We start from the raw sequence: 21,327 nt of genomic DNA, 5'->3' as shown, positions 1-21,327 counted from the left end.
TAAATTTTGTTTTTTTTTTCATTAATAACATTTTGGTATCAGCCGACCATTCCGACCTTACCTTCAGTTCCTCCTTCAGTTCTTCCATGTCCCTTTGTGTTTCACAGTTTTTCTTAGATGCTTTTGTCCTTTTTTGTATTTGTACTTTTATTCCAAATAGAAGCCTCTCTAAGGTGTCTTACTTTTGCTCACTATGTCTTTTCCCTTGCCACTATTCTGAAAGAACCCCTCTGGAAACCACTATTGTTGAGAGAAATCCCTGATTCATCAATGTCTGGACTCTGTGGAAAAGTAACGAACATCAGCATAATCACAGAGACATAGAAGAACAAGAGGAACGAGGCATGGGAGTAAAAATAGAAAATGGAAAAGTGGAAAATGGAAAATGGAAGTGCCTTGACTGGAAAATTAGTGGAACATCATAACTTAAAGCAAATTAGATTATTCAATTTCAAACAAGATTGCCAGAGAAGCTGACATAACTGATGTGGTACGTGCCAAAGAATGTCTGCTTCACTAATTTGATAGAAATCTGTCTCTCTTTATTTCTCCCTCTCTCTCAGTGGGACTCCTTACTGTGTTGTCCACTGTTTGCAGAATTGTTGGCTGCATATCTGCCCTCCCTGTGCTCTGCTTCTATTATGTCAATAGGTTTCACCTGACTGTGCTAATCAGCTCATAGTTTTGTCTGATAAAATTAATGACTGGTTAATCACCTTAAACCTCTGTCAATGCTTCTTCCATTTTTTGCCCTCTATTTATCTCTTATTCACCCTCCCTCCCTTACAGGGTATATATTAGTTTATTTTAAAACTTAAGCCTTTGAAGATATCTTCTAAAGGGCTGTTCACACCAAGGATACAAACTATAGAATAACTTTAATGATAAAGTTTTGATATTAATTCTAATTTTATAAGAACAGGGAATTCACAACACAGATATAACAATAAAGACAGAGAGGAACGATTTTGTTGAAATCACTTTCAGAATTTTTTTGTTTTCCTCCAGCTGATGAAAAAACATTGACAGCCAATCAGAATCCACCTGACTTCAAAGAGCTTGAGCATTTAAACTGCAGTGCACACTTATAATAAATACAATGTATGAACAGGATGTTATTGTGTGTTGGTGTAGAGGCTCATATAGTTTTTTTTAGTACTCATAATAAACATTTCTTTATCCCCCAACTTAGAAACCCAAATGCATTCTGTGATTAATTGTTTGTTCAAAAAGTATCTTTTGTAGGCAGTATAATTAAGTTGCCTACCTTCTGGGTCTGTGGAGGCTTATATAGTTATCCTTATAGTTATATTTAAAGAAATTTTTCTTTATGTTAATGGGTGTTAAGGCAGTATCCAACTGTCATGGATCCGCATAAATGTCTGGATAAAACACACCACATAGGTAGTGACTTTTTGTGGCACACAACTCACAAATAATTTCAGTAGTTTGATGTTAGTATGTTGCTAAGGTAAAGGCATGATACTCTAATAAGTGCAAAAATCCATGGCACACACATATGTGTAAATTAATTATTTTTTAATAAAATGAATACTTTAATACTTGCAGTACTCATAATCAACATTTCTTTCTATTTATCCAAAAAGAGTATCTTTGTAGGCAGTATAATTAAGTTGCCTACCTTCTGGGTCACTTTGCGTCAGAAGTGTGCCTGTGATGGTGTCTTAAAATACTGCTTCTGTAGGCAGCTCACTATGTTTTGGCACAGAGGATTTGTTCCATGAGCTGAATCATACCAACCTTAGACCTCAGACGTCTGCTCCTTCACAGCATGGAGAATGTACCCAGATATTTAGTCTCTTTCTCTCTGCATAGTGCCGATTTTATTTGGCAGATGAAAACAAACCTGCACAGTAGCAGCTTTCTGAAATGACAGTTTGGGGCATAATAATAAACAAATTAAAATTTGAAATGCATGAAATTAAATTGTGATTACCCAATGTGAGCAGATGATTGATCCCCATCTAATGAAAGTGTGAGCGTGCTGCAACCTCACACGTGTGAAAGGGATGTGGGGAAGCTTGGCTGCGGGGTGTGTGAGGGGGAACGGACACAGTGTGGAGGGCCGTGCTAATTAGCTCTCTCAGCATGCATCTCCAGCAGCAGTGCAGTCGCAGTGGGGAATGATTATGGAACAAGTTGCCGGTGCACTGACGTGGAGACACCAGCAGACGCTCACACTTGCCCTCCCTCTCTATTCCCGTTCCAACCCACCCGTCCCTTGGTGATTCTTCACATGAGATTGATTTAACATGCCCCTGTCATTCATTGCCGTGTGTTTCTTTTGTGTTTTACTTGCCACATGGTTTCAAACAGTGAGTGGCAGCGGTTAAAACTGGCAGACTGTTGCAGAAGTTACTCCTGCCAACCTTGTGATAATCCACAGGAGGTAGAAAAGCCATTGTCCATTGCAACAAGTGCCACTGAGGTGTCTTTATTGTGAAATTATGAAGACAAGAGGTCCGGCCGCAGCCAATAAATATCTGAATCTTTAAACATGTTATTCACAGAAAGCATCAATTGAACATGCCATTCACGCAAACCCTTGTGGTTGTATTGTTGGTAATTTTCAGGACATTATTCGGGCTCTCGTGAAATGAACCTTGCTATTACATGTCCATTGAAAATGAGACCAATATAATGTTCCTCGCATGTCCATGTCAATTATTGCAGCCTTGGATTTCGTGCAAGTCATTACATATTCGCCCTCATTTGGTATTCCCTTCACTGGCCATTAGGCTGATGTGATTAGCACTGAAAGTCTGGCAATAATAACTTCCACTTAAATCTTTCAACATCACTGGAGGACTGTCATATTGCACAGTTTCAAGGTGCAAAACAGCCTTTTTTTAGTTAATGTACATTGGAGCAGTGAGCATCAAAGAGTTCAGTAATACAATTTAATAGCATGAGATATAAATAACTAATGCAATTCAAAAATCTATTTTTTTGCAGAGTCTGAAAATGAAATTTGTTTCCCCCAGATACGTACGCGGCATCAGTCTGAAAGTTGCATTTGTCATGATATAGTAAAAATGACCTATTCTGAAGTTTAGAAGCTCCTTCTATTTTAAGTGTTCCAGTTTCAGGCATGAAAAATGTAGTTTAATAACTTGAGAAATATGTTCTTGTCAAGATTTTCTTAACATACAGTGCTGGAACAGAAAACATTTTAAATGTGTTAAAAAAATGTTCTGGCAATGCTAAAAGAAGGAAACAGCTCTGCACAGATGGTTTTTAAATGAGTGCAAATTACAAATACATATTTTGCTTTCTGATTTCTGTTGACTGAAATAGAATAAAGAATAAAAACTGACTACTAAAATGACAAAACATTAAAATTACTAAAACTTTAAAAATAAAATGAAAACCGAAAATATAAAAATAAACTGTTTAAAAACATGAATGAAAAACTATAATAATAAGAATGGATCAGGCTTATCAGTTTCAACCTGATGGTGGCATCCTGAAGATGGCATAATTATGGTGTAAGGTACATCTTCAAATAGAAATCAAGTAAAACTAGCACAAAGTTAGTTAACGTAGGAAGTTTGAAGGAAGTGTTTTTTTTTTTTTCAAAGGTTGAGTTTTTTTTTCCCTCTTAAAAGACATAGACTGTGCGAGGCTTGTTTCCTGTGATAGCTGTGGAAATCAGAGGAGGCAGGCATGCAGTACGTATGCTGAGGTCGTCAGCGTCGGATGGCAAAGCCTTTAAAGTGCATTATCTCTCCACCTGCTCTGTCGCTGTTCTGCGCATTAGCAGATCAGTGCTGGCTGATTGGTAAACACCCTGTGGCTGAGCGGGTGCAAAACTTAATTCTGTTTAAATAAAGAAAACAACATTAGGATTCGGATGCAGTGTCGGCAGCCCAAGAGCAACTGGCCCCGTTTTGATATCTGCACCGGAGCATTCACAATTACTTCCACCTTTACCATCGCGTGTGTTTTTAATTCACACGCAGGAAGGCGTCAGTAGATCAAGCTGGAGATACGTAATTTGCAATGGTGCAGATTTTAAGTTCAGCCCGTATTTATTGTGAATGTGCACATACGGCCGGTCATAGGAGCATTACTAATGCGCACAAAACAACAGCTTCCACAGAAACAGCAGCGAACGTCGCGTTCCTCACCGCGCCGCATGGGTTCGGTCTCGGTTAAAGTGAAAAGAAAGACCTCCATGTTTGTTTGCTTGGATTTCTTGTTGTTTTTCCGTGCTCTGTTTCTTGTTCCAATCCTTGTAAACCAATATTGATTTTAGACAGCCAGCTGCGTAGAAGAAAGGGTCATTCCAGAAGAAAATAAACCAGCATTTAGGATCTGGTTTTGTTACGTTTTTCTTTTTTTTTTTTTCATTTGTTTTCCTTGCTTCATCTTTAGCAGCGAGACTCTGTGAGGTGCTGCGTGTGTTGTATTATATTGGAGATTGCAGCTGAGGCATGTCTCTATGTCTGCTCTCATTTATTGCCAATCTCTCAGGGAGAAATTGGAAGCGATTTATCTAATGGATGCTGGAACACAGTGGCATTTTCAAATGAAAACACTCCACAGGAAATTCCGATAATAATTCACGGATTATTTTCTGGACTTTTTGCTGGGATTCCTCTAGTGTGGCCAATGTGGAAAAGTGTGCAGTCGTGCTCTCTGATAAATAGATAAATACCACTAAACGGGCTGTAAAGCAAGGGGCTAAATTATGCTTTCCTAATGGATTAATCAATTGTGACTCCTCCAGTCTGAGCTCACAGCAATTCATCCTACCTGGAAACAATTGCTTTATAATCTCAGGAAGGCTTTCTCACTTTGCAAAGGATACAAAGGCCTTGCAGGGCTAAAAGCTTTATTGATCTCTGAGACCCTTTTGAATAGGTAATTATACGTCACGATGTGCTTAGATTAATATATCGCCTTTGTTTGCATCTCAAAATTATAAATGAATCCTTCGGTGTGCATATCATTGAATTAATCCCAGATCATTAGGAAAGATGGGCCACGTACGCGGGATGGGCCGTAATGGAATGCAGCGGGAGAGAGAGACTCCTGTCAGCTGTTTGGGCAGAGGAGGCTTATCTCATCTCTGCCTGCTATTAAATGAAACATCAGCATCCACTCACGGCCCAGCAGCTGGCTGGCGAGGGATTCTGTCAACGTTGACAGCCTGATGGTCAGGTGTGTAGGTGTTAGTCAAGGTTTATTGCGCCAAAAACAGTTTAGATTTACATGACCGTTTTTCACCTTCATTTTTACAAACAACACCGTAAGCACTTTGTCAGTCTGGCAAGCTCTTAGATGATTGGTGGGATTATGAAATAGAATAATTTATATACACTACCAGTCAAAAGTTTTTGAACAGTAAGATTTTGAATGTTTTTAAAGAAGACTCTTCTGCTCACCAAGCCTGCATTTATTTGATCCAAAGTACAGCAAAAACAGTAAAAAATTGTAAATATTTGTACTATCTAAAATACTGTTTTCTATTTGAATATATTTTAAAATGCAATTTATTCTTGTGATTTCAAAGCTGAATTTTTAGCAGCATTACTCCAGTCACATGATCCTTCAGAAATCATTCTAATATACTGATTTGCTGCTAAAAAAAACATGTATTATTATTATTATTATTATTATTATTATTATTATTATGTTGAAAACAGCTGAGTAGATTTTTTCAGGTTTCTTTGATGAATAGAAAGTTCAGAAGAACAGCATTTATCTGAAATATAAGTGTTTTGTAACACTATAAATGTCTTTATCGTCACTTTTGTCTTTATCCTTTCTAAATAAAAGTCATTTTAAATAGTAAAAATATTTCACAATATTACTGCTTTTGCTGTATTTTGGATCAATTAAATGCATGCTTGGTGAGCAGAAGAGAATTCTTTAAAAAACATAAAAAAATCGTACTGTTCAAAAATTTTTGACTGGTGTATATATACATATTATTTTATTTTATTTTATTTTGAAAAACTACCACATTTTTATTGAGTAATTAAACTATTCAAAAAGCTGTAAAATAACTAAATACATAAGAAATGCATGTATATTTCGGCAGTTTGTAAATGAGTAATTTTTGCAGTTTCTCTAAATGGTCTGCATAGACTAGGGGAATCTTTGCGTTGTGAAAAGTCGTATATTTCAAAAGAGGAAAGCCATTCCTGTTTTCCATCACATGTCACCTTTAAATAATCACACATGTGATCAGTGTTATAGTAATGCCTGATATTTGTTTTCTTGTGACTTTTATATTACATTTGGTCCGATGCTCCTGTCTCATTTAAGACAAACACACCCATTACAATTTATGAAGAGAGAAGAGGCAAAAGACTGCATCCATTTATTAATTTACCTCATTGTACCTGCCACATTTTTCCAACAGAAAACCAATTCCTCACCGCTCTATCCGCAGAGACATTTTGGAAGAGAAAATCTATGGGAGACATTATGTGTAGCGGGGAAATGTGCCAGCTGTCATAAGTTTGCCATCAGTTTGTGTAAAGGTTAATATCACATCTGCTGTGCAGTCCAGCTTGAGGATTCATTCTGCCTTCCCCGGCTGTGCTGCGGGACTCAGCAGCCATCTTCTGTGTGAAAGCAGCCTTCCTGGAGTCTAGGCTTGACAGCAAACAATCTGTTTGAGTCTGAGAGGGTGAAGAGGTCACCCAGCCCCAGTGCACTCCTTAATGTGGGCCTGCAGCCATGGCCCTCCAAATGGAGGAGAGAGGGAGAGAAAGAGCAAAACTGCTCCATGTTTGGTTTATCATATCTATAGTTTTCAAGCAACTGATTTATGTCGCCAAGGGAACTTGGTTCTTGCTTTATAAAAACAACATGTGCCTTTTTTGTGGGAATCGGTTTTCTACCAGGTGTGTTTTAAATGTTTTAAGCTAAAAAAAAAAATCTAAGCTGTGGTGTTCTAATCAAAAGGGGTTTCATTTCTGTGGCGCAGTTTCATTTTATTTAACTAACTTAATGTAGGTTGTTTAATTCTGGTCCAGTTTATCTGATCCTTGATATGGACTGATGTTGAGATGAAATTCTGGCATTTTATTGCGTTCACTACAGCAGCCCACAGCAAGATTGTGAGCGGTGTGTATTGATCTAAATATTTCATTTCTTTCATGTCACCTTAATCTTGTACAAAGAACACTTGTGGTTTGGGGAGAAAGCTCCTTTTCAAATTAAACGTGGTATATAAGTAAACGGGGAAATATGCCTCTGTGCACTCTGCTCCAACCAATTTCAACTTTATTGACACACCTTATTTGTCAGATTTTTACAAACACCTTGAAGTGCTGTCGACACAAATATATTGATGTGATCTTGCTTAGATTCAGCTGAACACGTGTTGCTCTGTGAATATACACTAGCATGCTGAAATATTCAAATTCTATCTATCTATCTATCTATCTATCTATCTATCTATCTATCTAATTATCTATTAGGGCTGTCAAAATAGCTGAAAAACTAAATTCAAATTTTGTACTTAAATATTATCAATATTCGAATTATATTCGAATTTAAAAGGCATAATTTCAGTTAGGGGGGAAAAAAAGATTTGGCTTCTCTCCTGAGACCACAAGAGGGCGCATCGAACAAAATATTATGCACGTTTCTTCGCAGCGTCTGTCTGTCTGTCTGTCTGTCTATCTATCTATGTCTATCTGTCTGTCTGTCTGCGTGTCTGTCTATCTATCTGCGTGTCTGTCTGTCTCTTTGTATTTTTCTGTTATTTCATCGTTCTGCCGTTGTATATATCGTTCTATTTTGACATTGTGTCTTCTTGTGTGTATGAATTAGCTGAATTAATATATATGTATCTGATTGATGTGCATGAAGAGTTTATTCAAAACTGTGGTTTACTTAAATGTTTAATCATTAAAATTACTGTATTACCTGTAATTTCATGACTCAATTCTAAATCTTTTCTCTGCAGCTTCGTGACACCAAGTCAACAGACCAAAATACAACTCTTCTGCACTTTCTGGCCGAGAAATGTGAAGAAAAATATCCTGAGGTCCTGAAGTTTCCTGATGAGCTTGAGCATGTTGATAGTGCCAGCAAGGGTAAGAATATATTTAGTTTTACTTTATTTTACTTTATTTTATCAAGTGGCAGTATGTTTATATAAACATGCTTGTTTACTTTTACAGGATTTCTTAAGTGGAGCACAATATAATTGTTGTAAATAATTATTCTGGTTTATTTGTCTGATTACATTTGCATTTATGGCCTTAGCAGTATTGTGTAGCATATTATGTGACTAAACCTCCAGTTTTATCAGGACACTAATGCTGAGTTCACACTGCATGATTTTAGCCCTGATTTTCACTCGCCAACAGGTTTTGCGAAATCGCCGACAAATGCCCAAAATCGGAGGCAAATCAGTGCTCGTTCACGCGAGTGACAATTACGCAGTGTGAATTATCAAAGACGCCGACGCCTATGAAATATTTGGCATGCTAAATATCTGGACCTGTCGGCGATTGAAAATCCTGCTGTGTGAAATGAGTTCTGACTGAAACATACATCGGCGATGAACTACAGCCAATGAGAGAGCAAGATACAGGGCAGCGGGAAGCTCGGAGAGAAAATATTTTTATTTTTATTATTATTATTAAGCAATTAGCCATGTACAAACAACGTGGCAATATCAGTACATTTTTGCATTAGAAATTAGAATATAGCTACAGAACAGGTGCATGAAGAAATATATATATAAATAAATAATTTAAACATAAAAGGGGGCTAGGGTTTTTCCAGTAAATCATATTCTTCTATAAAGGACAAAATATTTATTGCATTTTTCTTTTTCATCACTTTGAGGGCTTTTGTATAAGAAACAAGCTTATTATAAAAAGCACAAAACGTTGGTTTCACTTTCAAGTAGGCCACTTAGATTTGTGTAAATAAATTTTCCCAGCAGAAGTATGTTAACAACGAAGTCTTCTTTGTTACTGTTTGTTCGGGGAGGACTTATAGACCACAATATCAGCGTGATCTTGCGTTATTTCCTCATCACTTCTCGTGTGTGTTTGGTTGTGAAACGTAGTTTGCGGACCAGACAGAGTTGTCGGCGATTCTTCCTATTGTAAAGTAATGCAGCGTGTAACCTCCTGTTGCTGATCCATCGTGCAATGTGAACACAGCAGCAACTGAATGCTACCCCTGATAGTCACGTAGTGTGAAAACAACGGCGATCCGACGAGTTTGAAAATCATGCAGTGTGAACTCGGCATAATACAGTTGCAGTGCTTGACATAATGAAAATTACTGTCATATGTCATATGAGTTGATGAAGTGATTTGTTTTTTTGTTTCGTTTTTCTCCGTATAAAACTGCATACAAATAAGAGGGTTATCCTTGATGATAGTTGCAGCGTTTTATTTATTTATTTATTATTATTTTTTTTTGACAGAGAAGTTCACAATGACCACTACAATAGCTGTACTTCAGTTAAATATAGAGTGTCCATTCAGAACAGAAAGTTCTTGTTGATAGAAAATAAAGTGATTTTTTATCAGGAATTCAATTCTTTCAACCTTTTCAGTCTGCTTGCTGTTAAAGCACAATGTAATATTTTAGTAAAATGACTAAATTTTCTGGCATGTTTGTGATGGCGTTATTACTGTCAGTTTGGAAGGCTTGGTGATAATGCCATGTAATTTAGTTTAGCTGAATGTTTGTTTCAGGCAAGATAAAGATGCGCTTTATTTTGATCCAGAAGTCTATCCCACCCATAAGCTGTTATCATGTTTAATCAAACAGAATTCCCTTTAAATGTATTAAGCCTGGTTAATTGAACAACCAGCTTTGGTTTGTGAAGACATCACCCTGATCTGCAGATATCAGCGGTGTCCTTTTGAAAAATATGGGGCTCTGTCAGGTGTGACCTTGAGATATTTACCCTCATGTATACCTCAATCCGTCTAAATCACACTGCTTTATGTTGTTCGACAAATCCTTTATTGGTTTTCTCCTGTGGTCTTCTTTTAAGCTGTGAGCTTTGAGGCTTTTTATGGCTTGAATTAGATGAACTAATGTTACAGAGATCAACCCAGGAGACTGGACGCAATTGGCCCCGCAGACTATAATTAGAGTTTTTGCAGAGAATGAAATAAATAAAGTTAATGGCCAAAGAGCCTTCCTTAATCCTTCTGCTATGTGTAAATCCAGCCGTTTCCAACGCTGTGAATAGACAAGTTTCATTAGAATGGTGCAAAGCAGTTCTGAGGGTTGATGAAGGAACTACAATGAAGCGCAAGGGGCCCATATGCTCCACAATATGGCCGGCAGGAAAGGTTAAGAGTCCAAATGGGAAGGTAGCTTAGCAGGGATGGTGGCGGAGTCTCACACAGCCGTTCTGACATTGTGGAATGGATTCTTATTATGGCTTGCAGTGATTAAGAGCTTTAGTGCTTCCCACTATGCTGAGGGAGATTTCTGCGAATTTAAATATCTGGTTTCTTAACTCTCATTCATTTCGAACAGATTTGGAAATGAAGACCCTCAGTGAATGCAATAATCTCCTGCATTATTGTCACTCGCAATGTCTGTCTGTGTTCGTCTCCGTCGGGAAAAAAAAATACAGGCATGCGTATCCCAGCAGTGGCGTAATTTCTCCTGTCAATAAGCTAATTTGTCTTTAATTCCATTTGGAACTGTTTGGTTGAAGCCCTTGAGCTTTATTTACTTTGTTAGTTACCTAATTGCTTATCTAATCTAATAAAAGTAATTTAGTGCTTTGTTGTGAAGGATGTGGTCACTGTTGAATAGACCAGCTGTATCTTTGTCAAGGTAGATGGCTGGATGAATGCACAAGCTTAATTCTTTGAAGAGACACGTTTCAGAGAGAATCGGTTCTTTGTGCATGGTCTTTATCTAATTTGGAATGAGTTAAGCAGTTTGTGGCTCTGATTTAGTTAATTAGTGTGAATACCACTGTAAGCCGGTGTAAGCTCTGTGAGAATCTTACAGCAAGAAATGCCACCCCGCTATATACTGTATGTGTTAATAATTATTAATGAATTTTAAAGAACGCCACTGTTTTAATTATATAATTCAATTTATTATGCATTTTAAAGTGTGAATTTTAAAGTGTAAATTCTAATTTTATTTATATATAACACAATGAGTTATATATTACACAATGTGTTAATTGATTCCCATACACTGTAAATATGAACTTTTGACCGTTACATCAAAGCTAATTATGCTTAAAGGCAAACAAATGCTGAAAATGAAATATAACTTACATAGCATTTTTAAATAAAATTTTTAGGCCTTACCTGGCAATCTTACGTGTAATGCATACAGATGTCCCACCTGGTTAAGTGTTGAAGCAGTCATGAATGAATAATTCAGTTTTAGCTAATGATCTTTTCGAAACCTTTCTGTTTATGTCAAAGTGGTGAGAGAACATGAATCTGTTTCTTCTTTTAACATGGTAGCAGAGCTCACCTTAACCCTGAGCCGCGTTTAGACACCACCTCTCATGCTCTGTAATTCCTGCTACCTCTCTTTTCTTAAGTTCTTGCTTTTCGTTTTCACCCTCCTCTGTGCTGTTCAGAACTAACCTTTGGGCTTTCTGTCTCTTTTTTTTGTCTCTCACTCCATATTTCTCACAAAGAACAGTACATTTTTTTCTCTTAAGAATAATACTTCCTCCACTTTATCCCTGTCTCCCCATCAAAGTGGCTTTTTTAGGCGGGGAGAGTTGCACACCAGAACACAAGAGCACTGGTGCACTGCAAACCCTATCCTGCCCCAGTCTGCCTGTGCCCACAGGAGCACACGGCTCTACACCCTGCTGATCTCTGCTGTTTGAGCTTTGTGTAAAGCCCGGATACTCTGATTGTACACCAGGATCTTCTCATGGTCCTCTGAATGTATGTAGTTCTGATAAGCTTCCCATCACATGTCTCACGTTCTTGCCTGATCTCTGCGCTCGGGTAGTGTACTTTGCCCCGACACGCACGAGGGAAGACCAAATCAGGTGATTTCTTCCTGTTGCATCAAGATCTGTTCCAAAAGGTTGCGCACACACATTCAATAATCACATATCCATCTACAAATGTTGGAACTGGCACTCTTAATATACTTGATTGAGTTCTGCCTGATTTGCTTGAGAAAGTTATTGTCTCCCTTCAGTTCCTCCTTGATTGGTGACTGCAGAATACCTCAAATCTCCACAAAGATATTGGAACAGAAAGAGTACAGGAAAGGAAGTCAAAATGTATAGATGGATGGATGGATAGATACATTATTGCCATTTCAACAAAACCTAATTATGTTTGCCAGCTTTGTAACATTACCTTGGTGACAAGTTTAAATCAGTGCAATTTGCAGCAGCAATGTTCAGTATATCAGAGAAAACCAAACATTTACCAAATGCATGATGCACAGCAACACAGCACTGGCCAAATAGGACATGTAACAGTTCTGTCAACTGGCTGTGGGCCAGCGGAGCATCCTTATTGTTGAGCTCTTTTGATCTGACCTCAGCTTTGATCACATTATACAATACTTCAGCTCTTGCCCAAAGTTAACTGCCCTGTATTCTATCATTGTTATGCTAGTTCCAAATAATGTCTTGACAAATTTCAATTGAAACTGCATCTGTTTGCTAATCAATCTTAATTGCATCATCCCATGTATCTTTTAAGCTGAGTCACAATTTGGCATTTGCTTGAATCTGTTAATGTGATTCAGAAGGATGTTTGTCTTACATGCTTTCACTATCTCCGTCTGGTTTTATTTATTTTCTCCCCCTGCTGTCTTGTGCAGTTTCTTACTGTATGCAATCTATCCATTGCTCAAGGGGTGTTGTAGAATGCAATTTTGATGTCAATTTTGATTTGACCTGACATTATCCTCCAAGATAATTATGATGACAATTCTTCATCTGTCCTGGCAGCACAGAGCCACGTAAGGGGTTTTGTTTATAATGTGTTAAATATTTTATGCTCCTCAGCAACATAATCTTGGTTTTCGCTTTAAAAAAAAATCTGTTTGGATAGGAGATATGTGCTAGCAATCCCATGTCGACTAGCCACTGCTTCCTGACACACACGATTGCATCCCTTAATACCTCTGTGCCAGCCGGCCTGTAAAAAATATGTTGCCCAGGTAAAGGTCAGAAGATTTACATATATTCATATAATTTATATTAAAAATAAATATATTTACTATATAAACATAACATTTTTCTTAAATATATACATGCATGTGTGTGTATTTATATGCACAGTAAATATACACAGGGGGGAATCAGTTGGCAGAGCCTGCAGTATGGAAGTGCATGGCTCCCCCTTCATATGCATTCCTTGCCTTATAACAGAAGTGTTACCATACCATTAATCATGCCCTGCATATGGAAAATGAATCAGTGTAATTGTTCAGGTGCTGCCCCTTTTTTCGTTCTATTTGTCTTGTCCGTAATGTAAATGGCTTGTCTTGTTTAGTAACTTTGTGTGCTTGTAATTCATGGAAGCCGAAGCTAGGACAAGAGGAGGAGGAGAGAGGAAATTATAAGAGCAGAGAGGGTGTCCTGGTGTTGAGCTGCCACATGAATCAGCTGCCGTTCTATATCAGTTGTTCTTCATCCTAGAGTGAACTGGAGCACAGCGGTCATAAAGCATGCGTTTTGATGCTTTGTAGTCAAGACCTTTTTTTGTGAAGTGCAAGCTGTATGTCAACAGAAAATTCAGTATGCAAGAGTAATGCTCTTGCAAAAGCCTGCATCCAATTGTGAAGCCGTTGTTATCTCTTTAGTTTGATCGCTTGTGCTGTTGCTTGTCTTCAGCGCAGCTGCGCAACAGAAAATATTAAGGCAGAAAAAAAATTGCTGTGTTGAGTTTTGCCATTCTTTTCAGTCTTTCATTCTTCAGAAGGGAGTCTGCAAAGCTTCTTACCACTGACTCTCACCATTTCTTCAAAGTGCTCTCTGACACGCTACTTCAGCTCTGAACAATGGGGGCATTCACTCAGTTTACAATACTTCTGCAAGGAAGTTGAATAATTTCTGTGAAATGTAAGTTTTTATTTAATAATAATAGTAATAATAATAAATCTGAATTAAAAATAACTGTCAGGTGTGCTTGCACATAAAATAACTTTCCTGTGGTAAATGAAGCTTCCAATGAACAAGCAACAAGAAGACACATTCTTATGTTCATATATTCTATATGTTCATATATATTATATACATTGTATATGTTCATATATTGATTTATTTGATAAATAGTCATATAATAAACCCCTTTCTGCATGATACAAGGCCCTTTAAAAAAATAAAAAATAACTGACTGACTGTATGTTATACTTTATGCTGATCGGCGTTTGGTATCAGGGCATTTTAACGAGTACGAGTACGAGTACAAGAGCTCAGTATCGGGCCCGATACCGATACCAGTATCGGTATCGGTGCATCCCTATGTATAACCCATGCTTCTGAAACCAGTCTTGTTCTATTTAAGTGCTAAATCCTGACCAAAACTCAACTTGAGCCATTTTAAAACCTTTTGAGGAATCAAACAAGTGCTTTTACGGGCACAGAAATTCTTACATCGTCAAGTACAGCTGAACCTTCACTCTCGCAAGGTCATATTGAGCTGCACATCCTCAAAGCCATCTGTAGAAAATAAATAGATACTTTAAAAAAAGGATTTTGCTTTATGCTAGAATCCTCTAGTTCAAGGACATCCTGCAAATGTAAGTATGCGAGAGTATTGCTATATGCCCAATATTTTATCTGCCTGTCAGTGCTGAGTCAGTGCTCCGTTGTGGGAATATCATCTCTGCCACCATGGTTCCCCACCCCGTTGCTTGGTGCTGGGCCTGGATAATTAAAGATTGATAATTTCCCTGGGGACAGAAAGAACAAGCAGGGATCAGGAGTTCAGCCGCATGTCTCGGCGAGGGGGAACACACCGGAAATATATCTGCTGTTAGTTAAGCCTTAAATGGGGTCAGGTTGAATGTTGCTTTGGGCACTCTCTGTTCCCTGACTGATGTGGGATGAGTGAGTCTCAGTGAGAGGAATACTCACCTCTCGTTCAGCTGATATCTCTCATTACCTGACTGACATATATAAGAGTGGCCTTGATTTATCCTGTCTTCTCACCACATAGTGCTGTTAAATTGTGTTTGTGTCAATAAAGGCAGCTCCCATTTATAGGCATAAAGCATATATTGTGGATGAACTGAGATGGCCGTATCAACCCATCCACGGCGTAGATATTGCCTCACAATTTCCTGCTTAATGCAGTCGCTTCCACGAGCAGGCAATCGGTAATGATGATTCCGTTGCGATCGAGAATGGGCTCTTCTTGATGTTGGTGTTTTTGTACCTCTGACCTTCGCTAATAGAGCCGGGGAAGCCTGGAGCGGCTGTTATTGACCAATCTGCCTTGTTAAACCCACCCTCAGCACCCCACTAAAGAAGGGGCCACCAACTTTCTGCCTCGAGCCGCCATTGTGACACCATGCCAAGGCAGACTGACAATCCAAGGGGAAATATGACACAAATGTGTCCATTAATCAATTCAGTATATGGCACAGCCACGGGCAAAGTAGTTTGGAGTCCGAGTGAAGGAAAAAAAATGAAAGGGAGGGGGGAAATATGAATTTGTATCTATTATCCACTTTTTTTTGTTCTTCTGTGGGACTAAGTTACATAGCATTGTTTCTGCATGATGAGCTCAGTACTATCTAGCTCATGGTTGCATTGCATATTCCAAAATAGCTTCTTCACATGGATTAGAAAACAAGTGATTTTTTTTCAAGTGATCTCTGAGCAACATACAGCAGTTGAGTTTCATTCCTGAATGAATCTGTAGAGGGGTTGATTCAATGGCTCACTCATAGTTCCTGCATGAATCAGTGATTTTAAACGATTCAATTCAGTAAAAGATTAAACTTAAAGGGATAGTTCACCCAAAAATTAAAATTACCCCATGATTTACTCACCATCAAGCCACCCTAGGTGTATATGACATTCTTCTTTCAGACGAATACAATCAGAGTTATATTAGAAAGCATCCTGGCTCTTCCAAGCTTTATAATGTATCCCAAAATAATAATCCCAAAATTTAAAGTCCAAAACATTTAACCAATCCATTATAAAAGAAGTCCACACGGCTCCGGGGGGTTAATAAAGGCCTTCTAAAGTGACGTGATGCATTTGTGTAAGAAAAATATCCATATTTACAACTTTATAAACCTTTATCTCTAGCTTCCGCTAACTGTCATACACGCATTCACGAGAGAGTGGCGTCACTATAAAACAACACTATACAATGTAGGTTAATATTAATGTATACATACAATATTGTTAATTGCTAATACATGTTTGGTCTTAATATGTTCATATATATATTACAAAATGTTCCAAAATATATTGATATGAAGAAATTAACATGAACCTAGATTAATTAAGTATTGTCCGTTGTTAGTACACAAAGTCTATAGTCTTGGCAGACTCTAAAGAGGTGTGCCCCCTTCTCTATATTTTTTTCCTCCCTCCTGTCACACCTACAGAATACATTCCACCTGCAGATCAATCCATGGAGATGTGCCCTACATTTGCCACTTTGGCTCAGCTCTCCAAAAATTCAGGCCTTATCTGCACCACACATACAGGCATGCCAAACATGTCTGGATTAAGATGCTGAGGGCAGCACTCTCATACATACCACACACACACTGATTCTGGCACTTTAGATTAAAAGCGAAGTGAACATCTGAGAGGAAAAAAAAATCTAGTAAGAGAGTTTTACCATTTACAGAATCTGTACAGATCCTGTTCTCCTGGAGGACCTCAGAAGATCCAAGGATAGTGCCATCTTTTTATCTATATCTGTTTTTTGGATTGATATATTTGATGTATATATTGATTCTCCACTCATGGCCCTGTCATTTCAAACCAAGACTTTTCACTCTTTCATTGTGTTGCATTAGCCATCGCCCATCTTCCGTTGTGTCTGACTCCGGCAGCCCGTTTATGATGTGACGACTGCTTAATGTCCAGTGAAGGGGGCTACTCTTCTTGTATTTGTTTTGCAGTTGAGGTGAGACTGACTCTTTAGGGCAGGATGTCCTCTCCGCTACACAACAGGCTGGCTGGGAGAGTAGACAGTCTGTCAGAGGACATATCAGGAGCAGGAAGCAGGCCTGTCTGCCCCAGCTGTCCCTGCATGAGTGATGGCTTTTATGAAATGTTTCTTTATTCCTCTTCCCTTTTTTGCCTGTTAGAATATCGAAGAGATGTGGCAGCCCCCTATCTAGCCCCCCCTCTTTCATTCTCTGTCCGGCGGTGCAGGTACACAGACATGGATGGACACGTGCAGAGAGGCTGACTGCTCTGCTTAGAAATACTGACAGCACACCTGGATGAGAGTCGACAATGCAGCAGAAAATGAAAATAATGCTGTTTGCCAGGCAAGAAATACGTCCTGTCACTGTCAACCTCTCGGCATGCTGGGATTGTTGGACAGGTTGAGGCCAGCTTTTTTTTTCTTCTTTCTTGAAAGCACTTTAATGTGACTGCTCTCCCCTCTCCAAGCTCTCCATGGGTGTGAAGGAGCGCGTCTCATTATTGACTCCCCTACATCCCTCCGCCCCCTCCACCTTCATCTTACCATTTCGTATTTCCACCTGGTAGCCTGATAGAGCTTTTGAGTCCGACCTGTCAAAAGCTGTCAGAATCAAATAGGTTTGAAACAACTCGGAATATCCAGCTACAATGTTTCTTTTTCACTGAATCTCTCTGAATGCTGCAGTGAACAAACAAGTAGTGTTGAATTAGAGTGTTTACCAGATGTGACAAATCTCAGAGAGGCTTTATCAGGGGGACATCTGGAGGCAAAACAATAAAGGGAAACAAAAATGAATTGATGAATGAAAAGATAATGCTGTAGTTCTTCAGATGACATGCATGACTAAACCATACCAACGTCAAACCTTTTCCTTGGAGGTTATTTGCAAGACAAAACAACCTCGTCCTAACAACTTTCTGCAGTGCTCGATAAATAGCTTACAGTAATAGTGCGGTACGCTTTCCTTGCATAATTTTGACTCCGAACCTTAGCTGACTCAACACTCTTGTTCCTTGTTTTTAATTGAACTAAAACAACAGTCATGGATTGATTATCACTTTTCTTTGAAGTCAAAATTGTTATCAATTAATTATTAATTAATAAATGTAAAAAAAAAAATATATATATATATTTTTTTTTTACTAGTTTTCCGGAGGGGTGTAGTCCTGTAAAATCAACTGCGAGCTTGCATCACGGTCTGGTTTTATTTGGCGCCCACTTTTCACAATGTAATCAATTACCGATGGATAAAACCGAGTCACGGCCTACATTTTTCTCTCTTTGAATAACTTTTTTCACTCAATATGACACAGTATGGAAGTAAATTGGGTTCTGTGTGCTGTTTTATGTTCACTTAAAGGTGAAACCAGTTTTGACTTGTTGAGGACTGATTTGGTGGTGCTCCAATTAAGTTCCAGTGGTCAATGAAAGCACACTTTTGCTGTTGTTGATGGTGACCCCATTTCTTATGGAATAAATAGAATGTAATAATAGATGCATCCAATGGGCCAGGTTTGCAGTACTGTTGCACATAGAGCACAACAAAGCAGTCATATGTATACAGACTTAGTGTTGTAGAATTTTGTTTTTTGTTTTTAAACAAGCATGGTTACTAAAATCATTAATTTATTTGTTGTAGTTGCTGTTTTTCCCCTCTTCCCCAGCTTCTGAAGAGAGGTGGATTCAGGCTGGTTCGCTTCCACAAACTGAGCCATCAGGAGATATTGGAAAAGGCTGTTGACAGTATTTGTTTACATGTGCACATATGTCTTATTTAGTCATCTGGTTTTTGAATCAAGGTCCTTTAGCCAGTAAATGCCTATTTGAATGGGTGGCTAGGTTTTTGTGTCTTAAAATCATTGAGAGGTATGCTTATAAAGGAAACTGACAGACACCTTTTTTTCCTCCTCCTCAATACTAATTACTTTTTAAAAAACCACTTCCATCCAATGAAAAACGATTGGTCTCTCAGAAGAAACAAGACATAAAGATGCCTTTTTGGATGCACGGCAGTGGCATTGGCCATGCAAAACATTACAATTTAGACTCATCATGGATGTCTTGGCCCCTTTTAATCCCGACTGTTTTATGTTCTGTCACTCATTTCCATGAGAGCAACTAGATAAGAGTGGATATTGGCAATTTTCAGGCTGTCTGTTGTTTGCAGTCAGGCAGAGGTGAGAAGACAGCCGAAGAAAAGCATACCTCATACAGGAGATGACCTGGATTTGGCTCGAGCTGTGAAAGGAAACCGAATTACACCTTTTCTGTGCTTGAGTGCTTTCTATTGGCCGCTAACAAAAGCATTTACAGGCCCAATTCCATCTTATTTTGTCCCCACTTATTTTTTTTCTTTACCGTTAGACTTCAAAATGTACGTTCTTCTTAAAATGTTTCGAAGTTTCTGTGAGCCGCATGATGCCACCGCTTGCCCTTTATTTTAATGGCTTCGCAGAAACATTCATGATACTTTTTTTTAATGTTTTGAAAAATGATCCTTTAATGAGCAATATCATTTTTACTGTTGTTATTTGTTGTGTGCTCGTTAAGTGTCAGTGATAAACATGGTGTCTAACCACCTGCAGCGTCTTATCTCGCAGCAATATTTGCCTCCACATTGGTAGAGTTATTAAAATCTCGCTCTGTGTGGGGGAAATGTATTGCAAGCCACCTTTGTTTAGCACTGTAGTTTCCCAATAACATCCCACAGTGCAGCACTCAGCTGCTGTTGCAATGAGAAACAGGCCTTAACTGAGCCATGATTAACCACAACTAAAGAAGTCACTCTGAGCACAATTAAATGACTGAAGTGCCAAATAATGATTAAAAAATATGAATCTAATGAAAGTAATATCCGGCACTTTATATGTAAAATCAGCTGCCCCCAACAGATTTCCCAAGCTCATGATGCACTTGCTCGCCTCGAATGCAGCCCTTCTTCTGCTGTTATTTTAGTGAGTATAGCCTTACCAGCTAAATGCTGTTTATGTAATTTTAGCAACTGTGGTTAGTGGCTGGTGAACATGGGAGTCACTGAGAACACGTGAGTTTGAAGGATTTTAGGGAAGGATCCTTGTTTTAATGTGCAGCAGGATCACGGGAGATGTTTTGACATAGTTACATCTTGAAAATTGTAACGCCAAATAATCCTAATGTGAAATAATAGAGGCTTCTTAACAAGATATGCCAAATACATATTTTCCAAATAAGACTCAGATGAGTTTGTGACCACTCAGTGAAAATTAATGTAAAGCTAATTAATCAGGGCTAAACAAGAAGGATATGCTGTATCTAATATTTTACGATTAAATAATAAATGCAAAATATGCTTTAGGAGATTTAAAATTAAATGTAAATGTCATAATTTAAAATGTACAGTATTTTTTTGTGCCAAAGAAAAGAGCAAGTAGAACTCTGAAATACTGGCCTGATCCTTATGGTTCATCCTTGTTCATATCACTGACAGCCAGTAGGACAAAAAGGTGGACTTTCGGTGGAGTCAAAGGTACATTCTTGTAAATATCATGTCTGCCTACCTCTCCTTCATTCTCCCAGGCTGCCTTAGACACTACCACTCCTACCGCACTGCGCTCCAGCGGAGCCCTGCTTCACAGATCAGACTTTTTATATACTGTAATTATCTTATGATGTAAGTAGCAGCTTGCACTAGTTAAAACAGATGGTGGATCATTTCAAATCCCATTTTTCATGTTTGCTGCGGATATCAATAAGACGGCAGTCCCCAAACCTGCTCTGACCTTTGTGGCTGGTGGCGCATGTCATCTGCAAAATTGAGATCAGGCGAGTGACATTTTTCAAATCACAGGATAGGGAGAGAAAGGTCCTTATCAAGGCTGTCAATCATGACTTAGTGTATTCCCTGAAGCCCCACACACACAAATCAAATCATCTCCGGTAGGGATCACACAACACACAAGGGCTGTTGTTGATCCTGTAAGCTTGAATCATTTACCAAGTTGAAGGAGGTCCAGTCACACTTTGGCGGCTGGGTTCTTAATTTTTTTTTTTTTCACGCGGTTCTGTCTATATTTATGCACTCATATTGAGTTGCTGCATTGCAGGCTGAAATGCCACGATGACAGTTTAAGCTGCTCCTTTCATGCCGACTATTCCCCCCGTATGAATTGAAATGGGTAAATTGGGTCATACTTTATTATTGGTTGTTGTGCCAGAGTGTAATTCCGAGATTGCATCG

General features: G+C 38.4%; 1 protein-coding gene across 1 annotated transcript in view; it reads left to right on the top strand.

Moving 5' to 3' along the window:
• The window catches only part of diaph2 (diaphanous-related formin 2), a 420,052-nt gene that overhangs the window by 280,209 nt on the left and 118,516 nt on the right, over positions 1-21,327 (top strand). The window contains exon 24 of the mRNA XM_016477051.1: positions 7,952-8,081. Coding sequence (XP_016332537.1) covers positions 7,952-8,081 — 130 coding nt within the window. The remainder of the gene's footprint in view (positions 1-7,951; positions 8,082-21,327) is intronic.

Source organism: Sinocyclocheilus anshuiensis, unplaced genomic scaffold, assembly GCF_001515605.1.
Source record: "Sinocyclocheilus anshuiensis isolate Anshui unplaced genomic scaffold, SAMN03320099.WGS_v1.1 scaffold20, whole genome shotgun sequence".
Taxonomy (NCBI): domain Eukaryota; kingdom Metazoa; phylum Chordata; class Actinopteri; order Cypriniformes; family Cyprinidae; genus Sinocyclocheilus; species Sinocyclocheilus anshuiensis.
The sequence above is the reverse complement of the archived record's forward strand: the minus strand, read 5'-3'. Positions and strand labels throughout refer to the sequence as shown.